Below are 11,727 nucleotides of genomic sequence, written 5' to 3' on the forward strand. Positions count from 1 at the left end.
GGCGGGGGCCGGGCCGGGGCTGCCGGAGGTTTCCCGCGGGACGCGCTCCCTGCCTGCCCCCCTGGCAGCTGGGCAGTGAGAAGTTGTGTTCCTGACATCGAGCCATCCTTAGGGATTTAACGTGGTGCTTTTGTAAAACACAGAAATTGGGGTTTTTTTAAATCAAACTCTGGTTGAATGTTGGTAGAACTGCCCGTGTGGTGTTTTCCTACTTGTGTCTCATTCCATGGCTGCTCTTCTAGCAAATGTCTGCAAGATGTCCTTGTTGGCCAACGTGCTCTGATCTTACCCACCAAGTTCCTGTTTGAGCTGTTGTGATAATCAGAGTAGTGTTAACGTTGATGTGGGGGGAAGTGTTTATTGACACGAAGGTGCACCCCCAGGAGAATCCAGGTGTTCAGGTAGTGAGGGGCTGACCTGGTGAGTGTGTGTGTGTGTGTGCATGTTGTGTCCCCTCTGGCTTCCAACCACAGAAGTGGATCCTCTTTTAGTTCTGTGAACCTGCTTCCTGTCTGGGGCAGCTTGGCCGAGATGCCCAGAGCAGAATCAACGCAGAGCAGAGGAAATTAAAAGATAACAGCACACGTAGCTCTAGTCAGGCCAGTTGGGTAAAAATCCTGATCAGTTCAGCTTCAAATGGGAAAACAGTTCTGAGCTCATCCACTGGAATTCCTCTGAGAAGGAACTTTAGAAAGGAGAAGATGAAGTTTTATCTCCTTTGATCAAAAGGGAGCGAGGTCAGTGTGGCTGTGCCCGTGCACAGAACTTGTCAATACTGAGGGAGGAAAATGGGTAAATATAGTTGTCATTTAATCTCTTGCAGGAGATCAGTGCCTGCACTTACTTCAGTCTAATTAGCACAGGATTAATGGATCATCTCTAGTATCCAAATAAGCACAGCAAACTTTGATTGCCCTCAATGATTCACACTCCTCAGGACACTGTAGGTGCTTAAAGCACTGACCACAGCCCACAACTGGTCCCACTCTGGTGTTGGGAGCTCCTGGCTGGTCATGGTCAGTCCCTGGTGGGTGTGGAGCCAGTGCTGCTCACCAGGGATGTCCATGGCCCCAGCAGACACCCTGCTACCAAGTGGGTTATTATTGCATCCTTGGAATACTTTTTGCCCTCTCCTTTGCTACTCAACAACAGAGGGAAGGAACTTTGACCACACTCAGTGCAAGCAGATATGGACAAACACCATGAAAATACATTCATTCAATTGGCTTTATGTGCGGAGTCAGCTGAGGCTGAGATAGATTTAAAAAAAAGTCTGTTAATCTCGTTAACATGGTATCTCAGATCTTAACACTTTGAGGAAGTTAACTACACACTTACCTAGTGACTACTTGTGTGTGAGTACTTTTGCAAGTGTGTAATTAATTCCTCCTTAGAACTATGGCTGAAGCTTTTACTTTTGTCCAAATAAATTCTCTTCTCTGCATCTGGTAGGAGTCTGACCTGTCTTTATGCTTTCTCCCCAAGTTTTCTCCTTAGAAGAAAGTCTAAACCTTTCCTTTCTACCTTCTTTTTGTTGAAATTTTAAACTGGCTGAAATGGTGCTCTAGGGGGAAAGCATTTCACTGTCATCAAAAGTGATGAGTTCATGATGCAAAGGAAACAACAAAACAGTTGTAGCTTAGATCTGGTACGGAAGCACGTTTTAAATTCAGTTTAGAATAAAAATATTCCTTACCCATTTTCATGTAATAACATTTTTCAGATAAAAAATGGGGGTGTCTGTCCTAAGTTTGCTGAGACTAGCAATCATTAACAGCTGAACTTTAAGCCTATAGTGAAAACAATGAAAAAATGTGTCTTGTGTAGCTACTGGCTGGTTCTAGAAATGGTGGCAGGAGTGTCTTTATCTTTACATCACATACAAACACATAAGATGTAAATGGTGACACTCCATCTCAAGGACTCTTTGAAGTTCATAACCGCAGTAATGTCCCTAAAAGTGTGAGGGTGAGTTATGGCACTAACCTGCTTTAGGGAACATGTTTGTTTTTACCCAGCAGCTGGAAGGCTGGGCCACTTGCAACCCCTCCGTTTGCCACCTCAGAAAGCTACGTAAGGTTTCTTCCTGCCCTGTCAGAAAGATGTCTCAGCTAAAGCACACCTGAGAGGCTGCTGCACCGAGTGATCAGTTACATCTCATACATATTTATTTGCCTTCCCCAGGGCCCCCCACGAGCCTTTTCCAGCCGCCCCGTCGCCCAGGCCTGGGAACTGTTGGGAAGCCCATCCGTCTCCTGGCCAACCACTTTCAGGTTCAGATCCCGAAGATTGATGTTTATCACTATGATGTAGATATCAAACCAGAAAAACGCCCCCGAAGAGTGAACAGGTATGAGCAGCTTAATTAAAATTAAAGATTTATACACCTCAATTTAAGAAAACTGCACATCCTAGAAATTCCTCACTTTCCACGACCCAAACTGCCCATGGCTCTGCTGGCAGCCCAGATACCTGCCTTGCCTATAGACACCTGCAGGGTGACACCTGAGTATCTTAATCTGGGGTGACCTGGGAATGCTCTGGTGCCTGGTAGTTTCTCCTACTTTGCAAAGGCAAAAAAGGAATGACAAACTGTGTAAGGTTGTAGCTGGATTTTCTCCAACCTAACTCGATAAACCCCCCTGCAGGGAGGTGGTGGACACCATGGTGAGGCACTTCAAGATGCAGATATTTGGAGATCGGCAGCCTGGGTATGATGGAAAGAGGAACATGTACACTGCACACCCGCTGCCCATCGGCAGGGACAGAGTAAGTGTTGCTGTGAGTTTCAAGTTTCTGTGGGAAGTTGTTACAGTATCATGTGAAACTCTGATTGTCATAAACCCAAAAGCTGTCAGACATTAGTGTAGACTGGGAAACCACAGGCAGCGCCAGGCAGGGGTCTCTAGGAGCTCACTGCTGTTCTACTGGAGGTTGTCTTTGGGTTTCTAATTTGCAACTCATTAGTTGGAGGATTTCTGAGAGAATTGGTCTGTTGTGCTCCTTCAGCTGCAAGTAGGTAATTTTTTTTCACCCTGATAGAAACTTCCTTTTTCTCTTGTTCTGTGCCTCAGTGATATAGCAGCTGTAGATGACAACTGTGCTGATTTGGTTTGGCTGCACTGTGGAGATATGTCCTCCTGTTCCATAAGAGCAACGGGATCAGCTGCAGCAGCCTTGGGTGTCCTGGGCTGTGCTCCCCACCCTGGCTCTAGCAGATCAGTATCTATATTAACAAGTCCTGATAAAAAAAGTAACCCCCATCTGCTCTTCTCCTCAGCAATCAGGTATCCCCAGGGGATACATAAAATGAGTTCACAGTTAAATGTTTTGGGCTGATGGTTTGTGAGAATCATCTCAACCGCTGTGCTAGAACTCTGAGATTCGTGTTTCCCAGTGAGTTTCTTTTTGACCAAAAGGTTTTCTTGCCTTCCCGTGTGGTTCACAACACATCTTGCAGGTAATTGGCTGGCTTAGTAAAAATGACTCACTGTTCTCCAGAGCTTTGATGTCACTGTACTAATTACTGCTTAAAATTTACACTTAAAGATACCTCAGTGCAGTTTCTCAGATGATTAAATTACCAGCTTTCAAAATCCTAATGAAACCATCTGTAATATTTTAAGAGAAATTACATGGATTAATCATCAAAAATACAGATTCAGAGTATACTTGGGAGCAAAACGTAACATGAATTGGTGTTGTGACAGTCTGCAATCCATAACAAGAGCTTATGCTTAGTTGTGTTCTCTGTCTGTCAGGTGGATATGGAGGTGACACTTCCAGGAGAGGGGAAGGACCAGACGTTCAAGGTGTCCATTCAGTGGGTGTCAGTGGTCAGCCTGCAGTTGCTGCTGGAAGCTCTGGCCGGGCACCTGAACGAGGTTCCTGAGGATTCTGTGCAGGCACTGGATGTGATCACACGGCACCTTCCCTCCATGAGGTGGGGACCTTCCTGACTGGCTTCAGCTTGTGTCTGTCTGAACAGATTAATTGTATTAATTATTACTTGCTCCTATTCTACTGCTACTACACTTACCTGCAGTCAAAGGGATGAGGGATGTGCTTGTGTAACTCAATGCCTGCCTTACAAATTTGCACTAGAATAGGGAAATCTGATCTGAACTCGGGACTTGCATCTGCTGGTCATGTTTCTAACAGGAGTTTGCTAGAGCCTTTCCAGCTGCACTGGCACTACAGGCTTTGTGTGCTTGCCATGTTAGCTCTAATGTTTCTAATGTACTGTAGGAATTTACTGCACTTTTAAACATGATAAGCACGAATGTATAACGGTGTATCAGAAAGGAATAATCCAAGTATTAATATTTCTATTGTTTCCAGGTACACTCCTGTGGGTCGCTCCTTTTTCTCCCCCCCTGAAGGTTATTACCACCCTCTGGGTGGTGGCAGGGAGGTCTGGTTTGGTTTCCACCAGTCAGTCAGACCTGCCATGTGGAACATGATGCTCAACATTGATGGTAGGTGGAAGATTCTGCCTCGCTAATGTAACAGAGTTCTTAGTGCTTCAAAATTAAATGTCCTCTTTGTTTTGTCTTAGTGTCAGCAACTGCTTTCTATCGTGCCCAGCCTATCATTGAGTTCATGTGTGAGGTCTTGGACATTCAGAACATCAATGAACAAACTAAGCCTCTTACAGACTCCCAGCGTGTCAAATTTACCAAAGAAATCAGAGGTAAAGGCTCATTCTAAAGCTGCTGCAACAAAATACAGAAACCTGGTCGTATGACATTGTCATGAAAATGTGCAAGGCACTTGGGAAACTGGCCTGTTCCTTTTTGCCCTCATCTGTCTCAAAGGTGACTGCTATGCCTGAATTTATTTAGATGACTCTTGTGTTGGGTTTTCAGGTCTGAAAGTCGAGGTTACCCACTGTGGCCAGATGAAGAGAAAATACCGAGTCTGCAACGTAACTCGGCGACCAGCCAGTCACCAGACGTATGTACACAGGCACTTCCTGGCCATTGTACAAATCTTGAGCCTAATGAACGTACTAGATGTACTGCAAGAACAGTTGTTTCTGGAGGTGGAGCAGCTGTGTAACTTTCAAGAATGCTTAGTCCCAGTGTGGGTTTAGACCACTGCTTTATTTCCTTTGACACATGAAAATTGAAGCTGTATCCTGACTTTTAAATGCAGTTATCAAGGGCTATAATCCTGACTTTTAAATGCAGTTATCAAAGGCTACAGTTTTTAAAATAACTATGAAAAATTCAGCATATAATATATAACATCTTTTCATGAAGAAGAGATCCAGTAGCTAAGGAAAATGTTTCCAGCATTTCTACTCTGGAATAGATTTTTTCCATACCATTTTTTTTCCTTTGGAAAAAAATAAAATAATCTGGAGGAGTCTAACCAGAACAAATGTTCTTTATAGGTTTCCTCTGCAGCTGGAAAATGGGCAGGCAATGGAGTGTACAGTAGCTCAGTATTTTAAGCAGAAGTACAGTCTGCAGCTAAAATATCCTCACCTCCCCTGTCTCCAAGTAGGACAGGAGCAGAAACACACGTACCTGCCCCTTGAGGTAAGGCCCGAGCTGTCCCTTGCCCTGCGGGTGATCCCTGGGCAGGGTGTCAGGGCAGCTCTCCCCTCTCTGCAGGTCTGTAACATCGTGGCAGGCCAGAGGTGCATCAAGAAGCTGACGGACAATCAGACCTCCACGATGATCAAAGCAACCGCGAGATCCGCGCCGGACCGGCAGGAGGAGATCAGCAGGCTGGTGAGTGGCTCTTCAGCTCAGCACCCTGTGCCTGTCACTCCTTCTGGCTCTCCCAGAAACAATGACTAGAATCACCAACAACTGCAGAAGTTAAAAAATAAAACTTCTTTAAAACAAATCCTTTTAAATAGAAAAAGCTTCTTCATGGCAGAGAGGACAGAGGCACCTGGAGCGTTAATGATAGTCAGGAAAAACCCCTTCTTGTCACCAGGTGAAAAGTAACAGCATGGTTGGTGGCCCTGACCCGTATCTGAAGGAGTTTGGCATCGTCGTCCATAACGAGATGACTGAGTTGACAGGCAGAGTTCTGCCAGCACCCATGCTGCAGTATGGAGGCAGGGTGAGTTTTCCACACCTTGTTAAATACCTTCTCCTGAGGGCACTTAAACTCATGAAGCGTTTCCTCGATCTTCTCATAAGGCCCCCTTTGCCTGAGCACTCTTCAGCTATAAGCAAAACAAAGCACCTTTTCATTTTTCATTTGTCTTTGGTTTTCACCTAGAACAAGACTGTGGCCACACCAAACCAAGGTGTGTGGGACATGAGAGGGAAACAGTTCTATGCTGGCATTGAGATTAAAGTTTGGGCTGTTGCCTGTTTTGCTCCTCAAAAACAATGCAGGGAAGACTTACTGAAGTAAGTATTTTTTGTATTTATTCAGGATACCTATTTCAAGGTTTATTCTTCTCATATTTCTGAAAGGTGATCTGCAGTGTAAGTTGATTTTAATGCATCTAAGAGTAAAAAGAGGAACTGACAGTTCTGCAGCGTTTGGGAGAAGATTATGGCAAAGTTCACAGCCTGATTGGCCAGCTGGGAAAAGCATTAATTCCCTTATTACTGAGGCTGTGCTTTCTGCTCTGCAGGCTGCTTTCCACTTGTATTCTGCTGTTTTTACAAATAACTAATGATTGCTTATTCTAAAACAGTAACTACATTTTTTCCTAACCTTCCTGGCAACATAGGCCACCCCCTCAGCCTTCAATATATTAATAATTAATTAGAAGTTTTGGATATTAATAAATTATGAATATATGTATATATTTTATTAATGGTTAATGAGATTGATAGTTAATTAGTAACTGCTCTGTAGAATCCTAAAGATAGAGGTTGTGTGAACCACTGAAATGTTTGGTAAAAACCATAGCTGCAGTAACGCTCAGATAAGTTTGGTAGATGAATACAAATCTCCCAGTCCTCTATCAGTGTGAGTTTGGGAGTCTGCCTGGGAATGTTCATCACAAGTGTGTGTTTGTGTCCCCAAGACTCCTGAAATTACAGAAACTGAGGCTGCTGAAGTGCCCTCAGACAGGCCTGGAACCCTGGTGTGTTTCTCACAGCGATGGCATTGCTAAAAACACATTGCTGTAGTGTCAGGTTGGGAGCGCTGTGAAGTAGCTGGAATAGTTTGGATCTTGTTGATAAAATGAACAGACAAAGTGAAGAGTAAAGTGCAGCAGAGTGAAGAAGCCAGGGCAAATCCTGCTCTGCTTCCTTGGCAGGAGTTTCACGGACCAGCTGCGCAAGATCTCCAAGGACGCGGGGATGCCCATCCAGGGCCAGCCCTGCTTCTGCAAGTACGCCCAGGGGGCAGACAGTGTGGAGCCCATGTTTAAACACCTAAAACTGACTTACGTGGGTCTGCAGCTGATCGTGGTGATCCTACCTGGAAAGACACCTGTGTATGGTATGGAGCAGAGGCTGCCCAGGAGCTGTACAGGAAGGGGCATCTGACTGGGCTGCAGCAGGGGGGGGCTGAGCATGTTCTGCTGAAAAGGGCTTTGGGATGTGGGTTTGTCAGGCCTGGTTGGAGTATTTGTGTGTTACTGAGGTGAACCTTAGTTGGTGAACTTTTAAGGATCTGAATTACAATAACATTTGGAGGGGGTGGGGGAAGAAGAGAGAAAGCAGATGGAACTACTGAGTGTTCAGGTAATTGAACCACTAAACTATTTTTCTGTCACAGCTGAAGTCAAGCGGGTTGGTGACACTCTTCTAGGAATGGCCACTCAGTGTGTTCAGGTAAAGAATGTGGTCAAAACCTCACCACAAACGCTGTCCAACCTGTGTCTGAAGATAAATGCAAAGCTTGGAGGAATCAACAATGTGCTTGTACCTCATCAAAGGTGAGATTAAATCTAAAGCTCTCCTTTAAGTCTGCAAGACAGTGTTGTTTTGTTTACTAAAATTATACCTTTCAAAATCTTATGTGCTTTAGAAATACTCCCAATCTGAAGTGGTCAGAGGAGGATGCTTCTGCATCCAAAATCTGCCTAGTGAGCCCTATGCTGAGGAATATCTCTAGTGTTAGAGCAAAGTGTGTGAAAACAAACTCATAAAGTCTTTTTATCCTTCTCTTTTTCCTGCCTTTGGATTCTCTCAGTCTACCTCTGCCTCCTGCCACCTCCTTAAGCACCCTGTATTTCTTTCCAAATGGTCAGGAGTGAGGCAGAGTGACTTGTGATAAGTCCTTGTAACTTTGCCTGTGCTCTTTTCCTTTTCACTTTCTGTGGACTGTAAAAACTTGAGGCAGAGAACTTCACCCTTAAAAGATTCTGGCAGGGTTTCAATCCTGTGTCAGGGTTTGGTGGATACACCTCCCTCACCTGTCATATTTTTTTTTCCCTTCCTCACCTGCCCTTTCTTCGTCTGGTTATTATTTCTTATTTAATCAACCTTGCTCACATTAAACAGGCCCTCGGTGTTCCAGCAGCCAGTGATCTTTCTGGGAGCAGACGTGACGCACCCTCCGGCGGGGGACGGGAAGAAGCCGTCCATCGCGGCGGTGGTGGGCAGCATGGGCGGCCACCCCAGCCGCTACTGCGCCACCGTGCGCGTCCAGACCTCCCGCCAGGAGACCTCCCAGGAGCTGCTCTACAGCCAGGAGGTCATCCAGGACCTGACCAACATGGTGCGAGAGCTCTTGATCCAGTTCTACAAATCCACCCGTTTCAAGCCCACGCGGATCATTTACTACAGGGGGGGAGTATCCGAAGGACAGATGAAGCAGGTATTGTGGTGGTTTCTTGCCAGAAGGGATCAGCCCTCAAAAGTTTGTCTGTTTATTTGTTACAGGGACAATTAACAGTTTTGTGGAGTTTTCCCAGGCAAGCACAATGTGCAGTTATCCTGTCTGATCACGTTCCTTACGAAGTGGCATTTGTACATGGAAAAAATGAAAATAGTATGTACTGAATTCAGCACCTAATAGTGAAATCTTCTGCTTCTAGGTAGCTTGGCCAGAGCTGATAGCAATCCGGAAGGCCTGTATTAGTTTGGAAGAAGATTATAGACCAGGAATAACCTACATTGTTGTGCAGAAAAGGCATCACACCAGACTATTCTGTGCTGACAAAACTGAAAGGGCAAGTAATGTTGACTACATAAGAAGGAGGTGATGGCAACAGGAAAGTAAGATTGTCTGGTTGAGTGGGGTGGTATCCATCTTGCCCAGAGGGCATTAATCTGTACAAGCAGCAGCAGTTCTGTGCAGTGATGTGCTCTCTCTACCAAAATAACCAGTTCCTCACCTTTTTTTATGCTCTAGATCAAGCAGTCAGATGGAGCAGCTTGTTCCCAGCCCCTTTTGGAGTAGGTGTGCTCTATATCCCTGGATTTGTGTATCTGGAGCTGTAGTCTGGGTTTTTATAGTCTGGACTTCCTGACTATAAGCAGAACTAGTGGTTCTGTTTGTTGCCTGTTCTGCAGCTGTAAAATTTGCCTATGCCACAAATCCACAAGCCAACCAAGGGACCATTTTAGGAAAGTTCTTGATCTCAGTTTTGCTTGAAAAATGCAGATCTCTGGGGTGTGAATGCAAACAAGGGCATGAAATAAATTTATTCCAGAAAACCTGCATTTTCAGGTCCTGAATGACTCGTGTAGGCTTTATCCCACTCTGCAATTTTAATGGTACTGGCAAGTATTTTGTTTTTCTCTGGTGACACACTGATTGGATTTGGTGAAGTTTCTAAAAATGAACTCAGAGAACATTTTCATTCCTCCTGTGTAAATGACCTTTATATTTTTCTACCTGTTTGAGCAGTAAATTCTCCAACAGCTTTAAGTAGAGCCTACCTTAGGAGGTATTTTGGGTCACTTCCAAAAAAAACATGAGCTAATAATAAACTTTCCTTAATAGGTGGGTAAGAGCGGCAACGTACCAGCAGGCACAACTGTGGACAGCACCATCACACATCCTTCTGAATTTGACTTTTACCTCTGTAGCCATGCAGGAATTCAGGTAACATTTCAGCTCTGCTGTGCTCAGGCTGTGGGACTAAATCCCTAGAGCTGTCCCAGTGAGTGATGTTGCTTCTGTCCAGGGCTTGGCAGAGTGGCAGCAGCACCCGCTGGGTGCGCTCACCCTCCGCGCGCTGGCAGGAGGTGCAGCCTTCAGGGGCACGGCTGGTTTGGCTGCTGCTCTCCAGCTGCTCTCTCCTCTGCAGGGAACCAGCCGGCCCTCCCACTACCAGGTCTTGTGGGATGACAACTGCTTCACAGCAGACGAGCTGCAGCTCCTGACTTACCAGCTGTGCCACACCTACGTCCGGTGCACGCGCTCCGTCTCTATTCCAGCTCCCGCCTACTATGCCAGGCTGGTGGCGTTTAGGGCCAGGTACCATCTTGTGGACAAGGATCACGACAGGTAAGGAGCTGTGTGTGCCTTGTCTTGCTTAGCCAGATAAGGGGCTGGAATCCTACGCTGCTTGGCCCGAGGGTTCATGGCTCTCTGTGTCTGCATTCTTGCAGTGCTGAAGGCAGCCACGTGTCAGGACAGAGCAATGGCCGCGATCCTCAGGCCCTGGCCAAGGCCGTGCAGATCCACCATGATACCCAGCACACCATGTATTTTGCTTGAGAGCATCGGGAAAGATGAGGCAAAACCAACAACCCGTGCAGCCCTGAAATGGTTTGAATGCCTACTGCTCTAGCTAGGGCCCAGTTTGTTTCAGGCTGCCCTCTACCAGCAGCTCTGAACAGTTGCACTGAATCTGTTCTTCACAGCAATGTCTGATGCACCAACACAATTGAGCCATTTGTTTCATTATTTTATGTAACAGAAATCCATAGACTTGTCTTTTCTGATGCATTGGACTGAATTTTTACCTCAACAGGCCGATCATCCTGACATTTTTAAAGGACTTGGCACGAAAGGTTTCTAACAAATATTTTGCTAGCTGTTGTTTTTAAGTTCTCTCCTCATCCCATTAGCTTATCATGACGACTGGTTCCCTCTCTCCACGCACTGCTTAGTGAGTGTGCATATGATGGCAAAATGTTTTACTCCAGCTCAATGTAATTGTTCTATTGTGTGGGGCCATAGATTTTTTAATGGAGATTTTAGACTTCACTACTGTAAATGCCTTTTAACAAACGTAACTTTCACAGGTATTGCAGTTTTTGGTCGGTTTTACTAATTATCTTTTTAATCTCTGCAGACCTGGGCTGCAAAGCAATTGCACTATACTGCGAGTTCAAATAGGTGGTTCCTGCTCTGTGAATGTGTAATATAACCAGATAGTGATGCCTGTCAGTAGATTTGAATTATAATGGTTACAAATAATACTGCCATGGTATCGTAACAAGTACTGAACCATCATTTCCCCCCTCTAAAAATGATAAAAACAAAAAAAAAATTAGCTTTTAGGTATTTTGCAGACTTTTACAAAAGTGCCCACTTTATGCTGCTGTGTGGTTTGATAAATCTAAGTGATTTTAAAACTTTTTTCTCATAGAAGGTTTAACTTTGGCAATAAATATTTGTTTTTTAAGCCCCCCAACAGTGTAGTTTTCTAGCTGAGGATTGTGCATGAGTTAAACCAACATTCTCGTGTCGTTTTCTGAACACACAATTTGGCAGTTTCTGAAACTAATTAGAAAAGACACACTTCCATGCTTTTTTTAAGAATTATTTTTAACTGTTTTATATTCACTGTTGGTGTCCTGTCTACAACATTTTTTATAAGCTTGGAAAACTGGGTGT

The 11,727-nt window shown here is 44.9% G+C and overlaps 1 protein-coding gene across 1 annotated transcript; it reads left to right on the top strand.

Moving 5' to 3' along the window:
* The first annotated feature begins 2,165 nt into the window (after nt 1-2,165).
* AGO4 (argonaute RISC catalytic component 4) lies at nt 2,166-11,368 on the top strand. The gene is made up of 17 exons (XM_009997379.1): nt 2,166-2,350; nt 2,649-2,769; nt 3,762-3,943; nt 4,342-4,478; nt 4,559-4,693; nt 4,869-4,956; nt 5,399-5,546; nt 5,622-5,741; nt 5,953-6,081; nt 6,244-6,377; nt 7,244-7,428; nt 7,708-7,867; nt 8,436-8,751; nt 8,972-9,106; nt 9,883-9,984; nt 10,190-10,389; nt 10,494-11,368. Exons 2-17 carry the CDS (start codon nt 2,665-2,667, stop codon nt 10,600-10,602), a joined length of 2,385 nt encoding a protein of 794 aa, XP_009995681.1. The 5' UTR covers nt 2,166-2,350; nt 2,649-2,664; the 3' UTR covers nt 10,603-11,368.
* Nucleotides 11,369-11,727: the final 359 nt, after the last annotated feature.

The sequence above is a fragment of the Chaetura pelagica genome, unplaced genomic scaffold (assembly GCF_000747805.2).
Source record: "Chaetura pelagica isolate M959 unplaced genomic scaffold, ChaPel_1.0 scaffold1445, whole genome shotgun sequence".
NCBI lineage: Eukaryota > Metazoa > Chordata > Aves > Apodiformes > Apodidae > Chaetura > Chaetura pelagica.

Coding starts and splice junctions, on each gene's coding strand:
- AGO4 (XM_009997379.1), top strand. CDS start 2,665: ATGGTGAGGCACTTCAAGATGCAGATATTTGGAGATCGGCAGCCTGGG. Junction 4,479..4,558: donor CATGATGCTCAACATTGATG/GTAGGTGGAAGA, acceptor GTTTTGTCTTAG/TGTCAGCAACTGCTTTCTAT. Junction 7,868..8,435: donor GTGCTTGTACCTCATCAAAG/GTGAGATTAAAT, acceptor CACATTAAACAG/GCCCTCGGTGTTCCAGCAGC.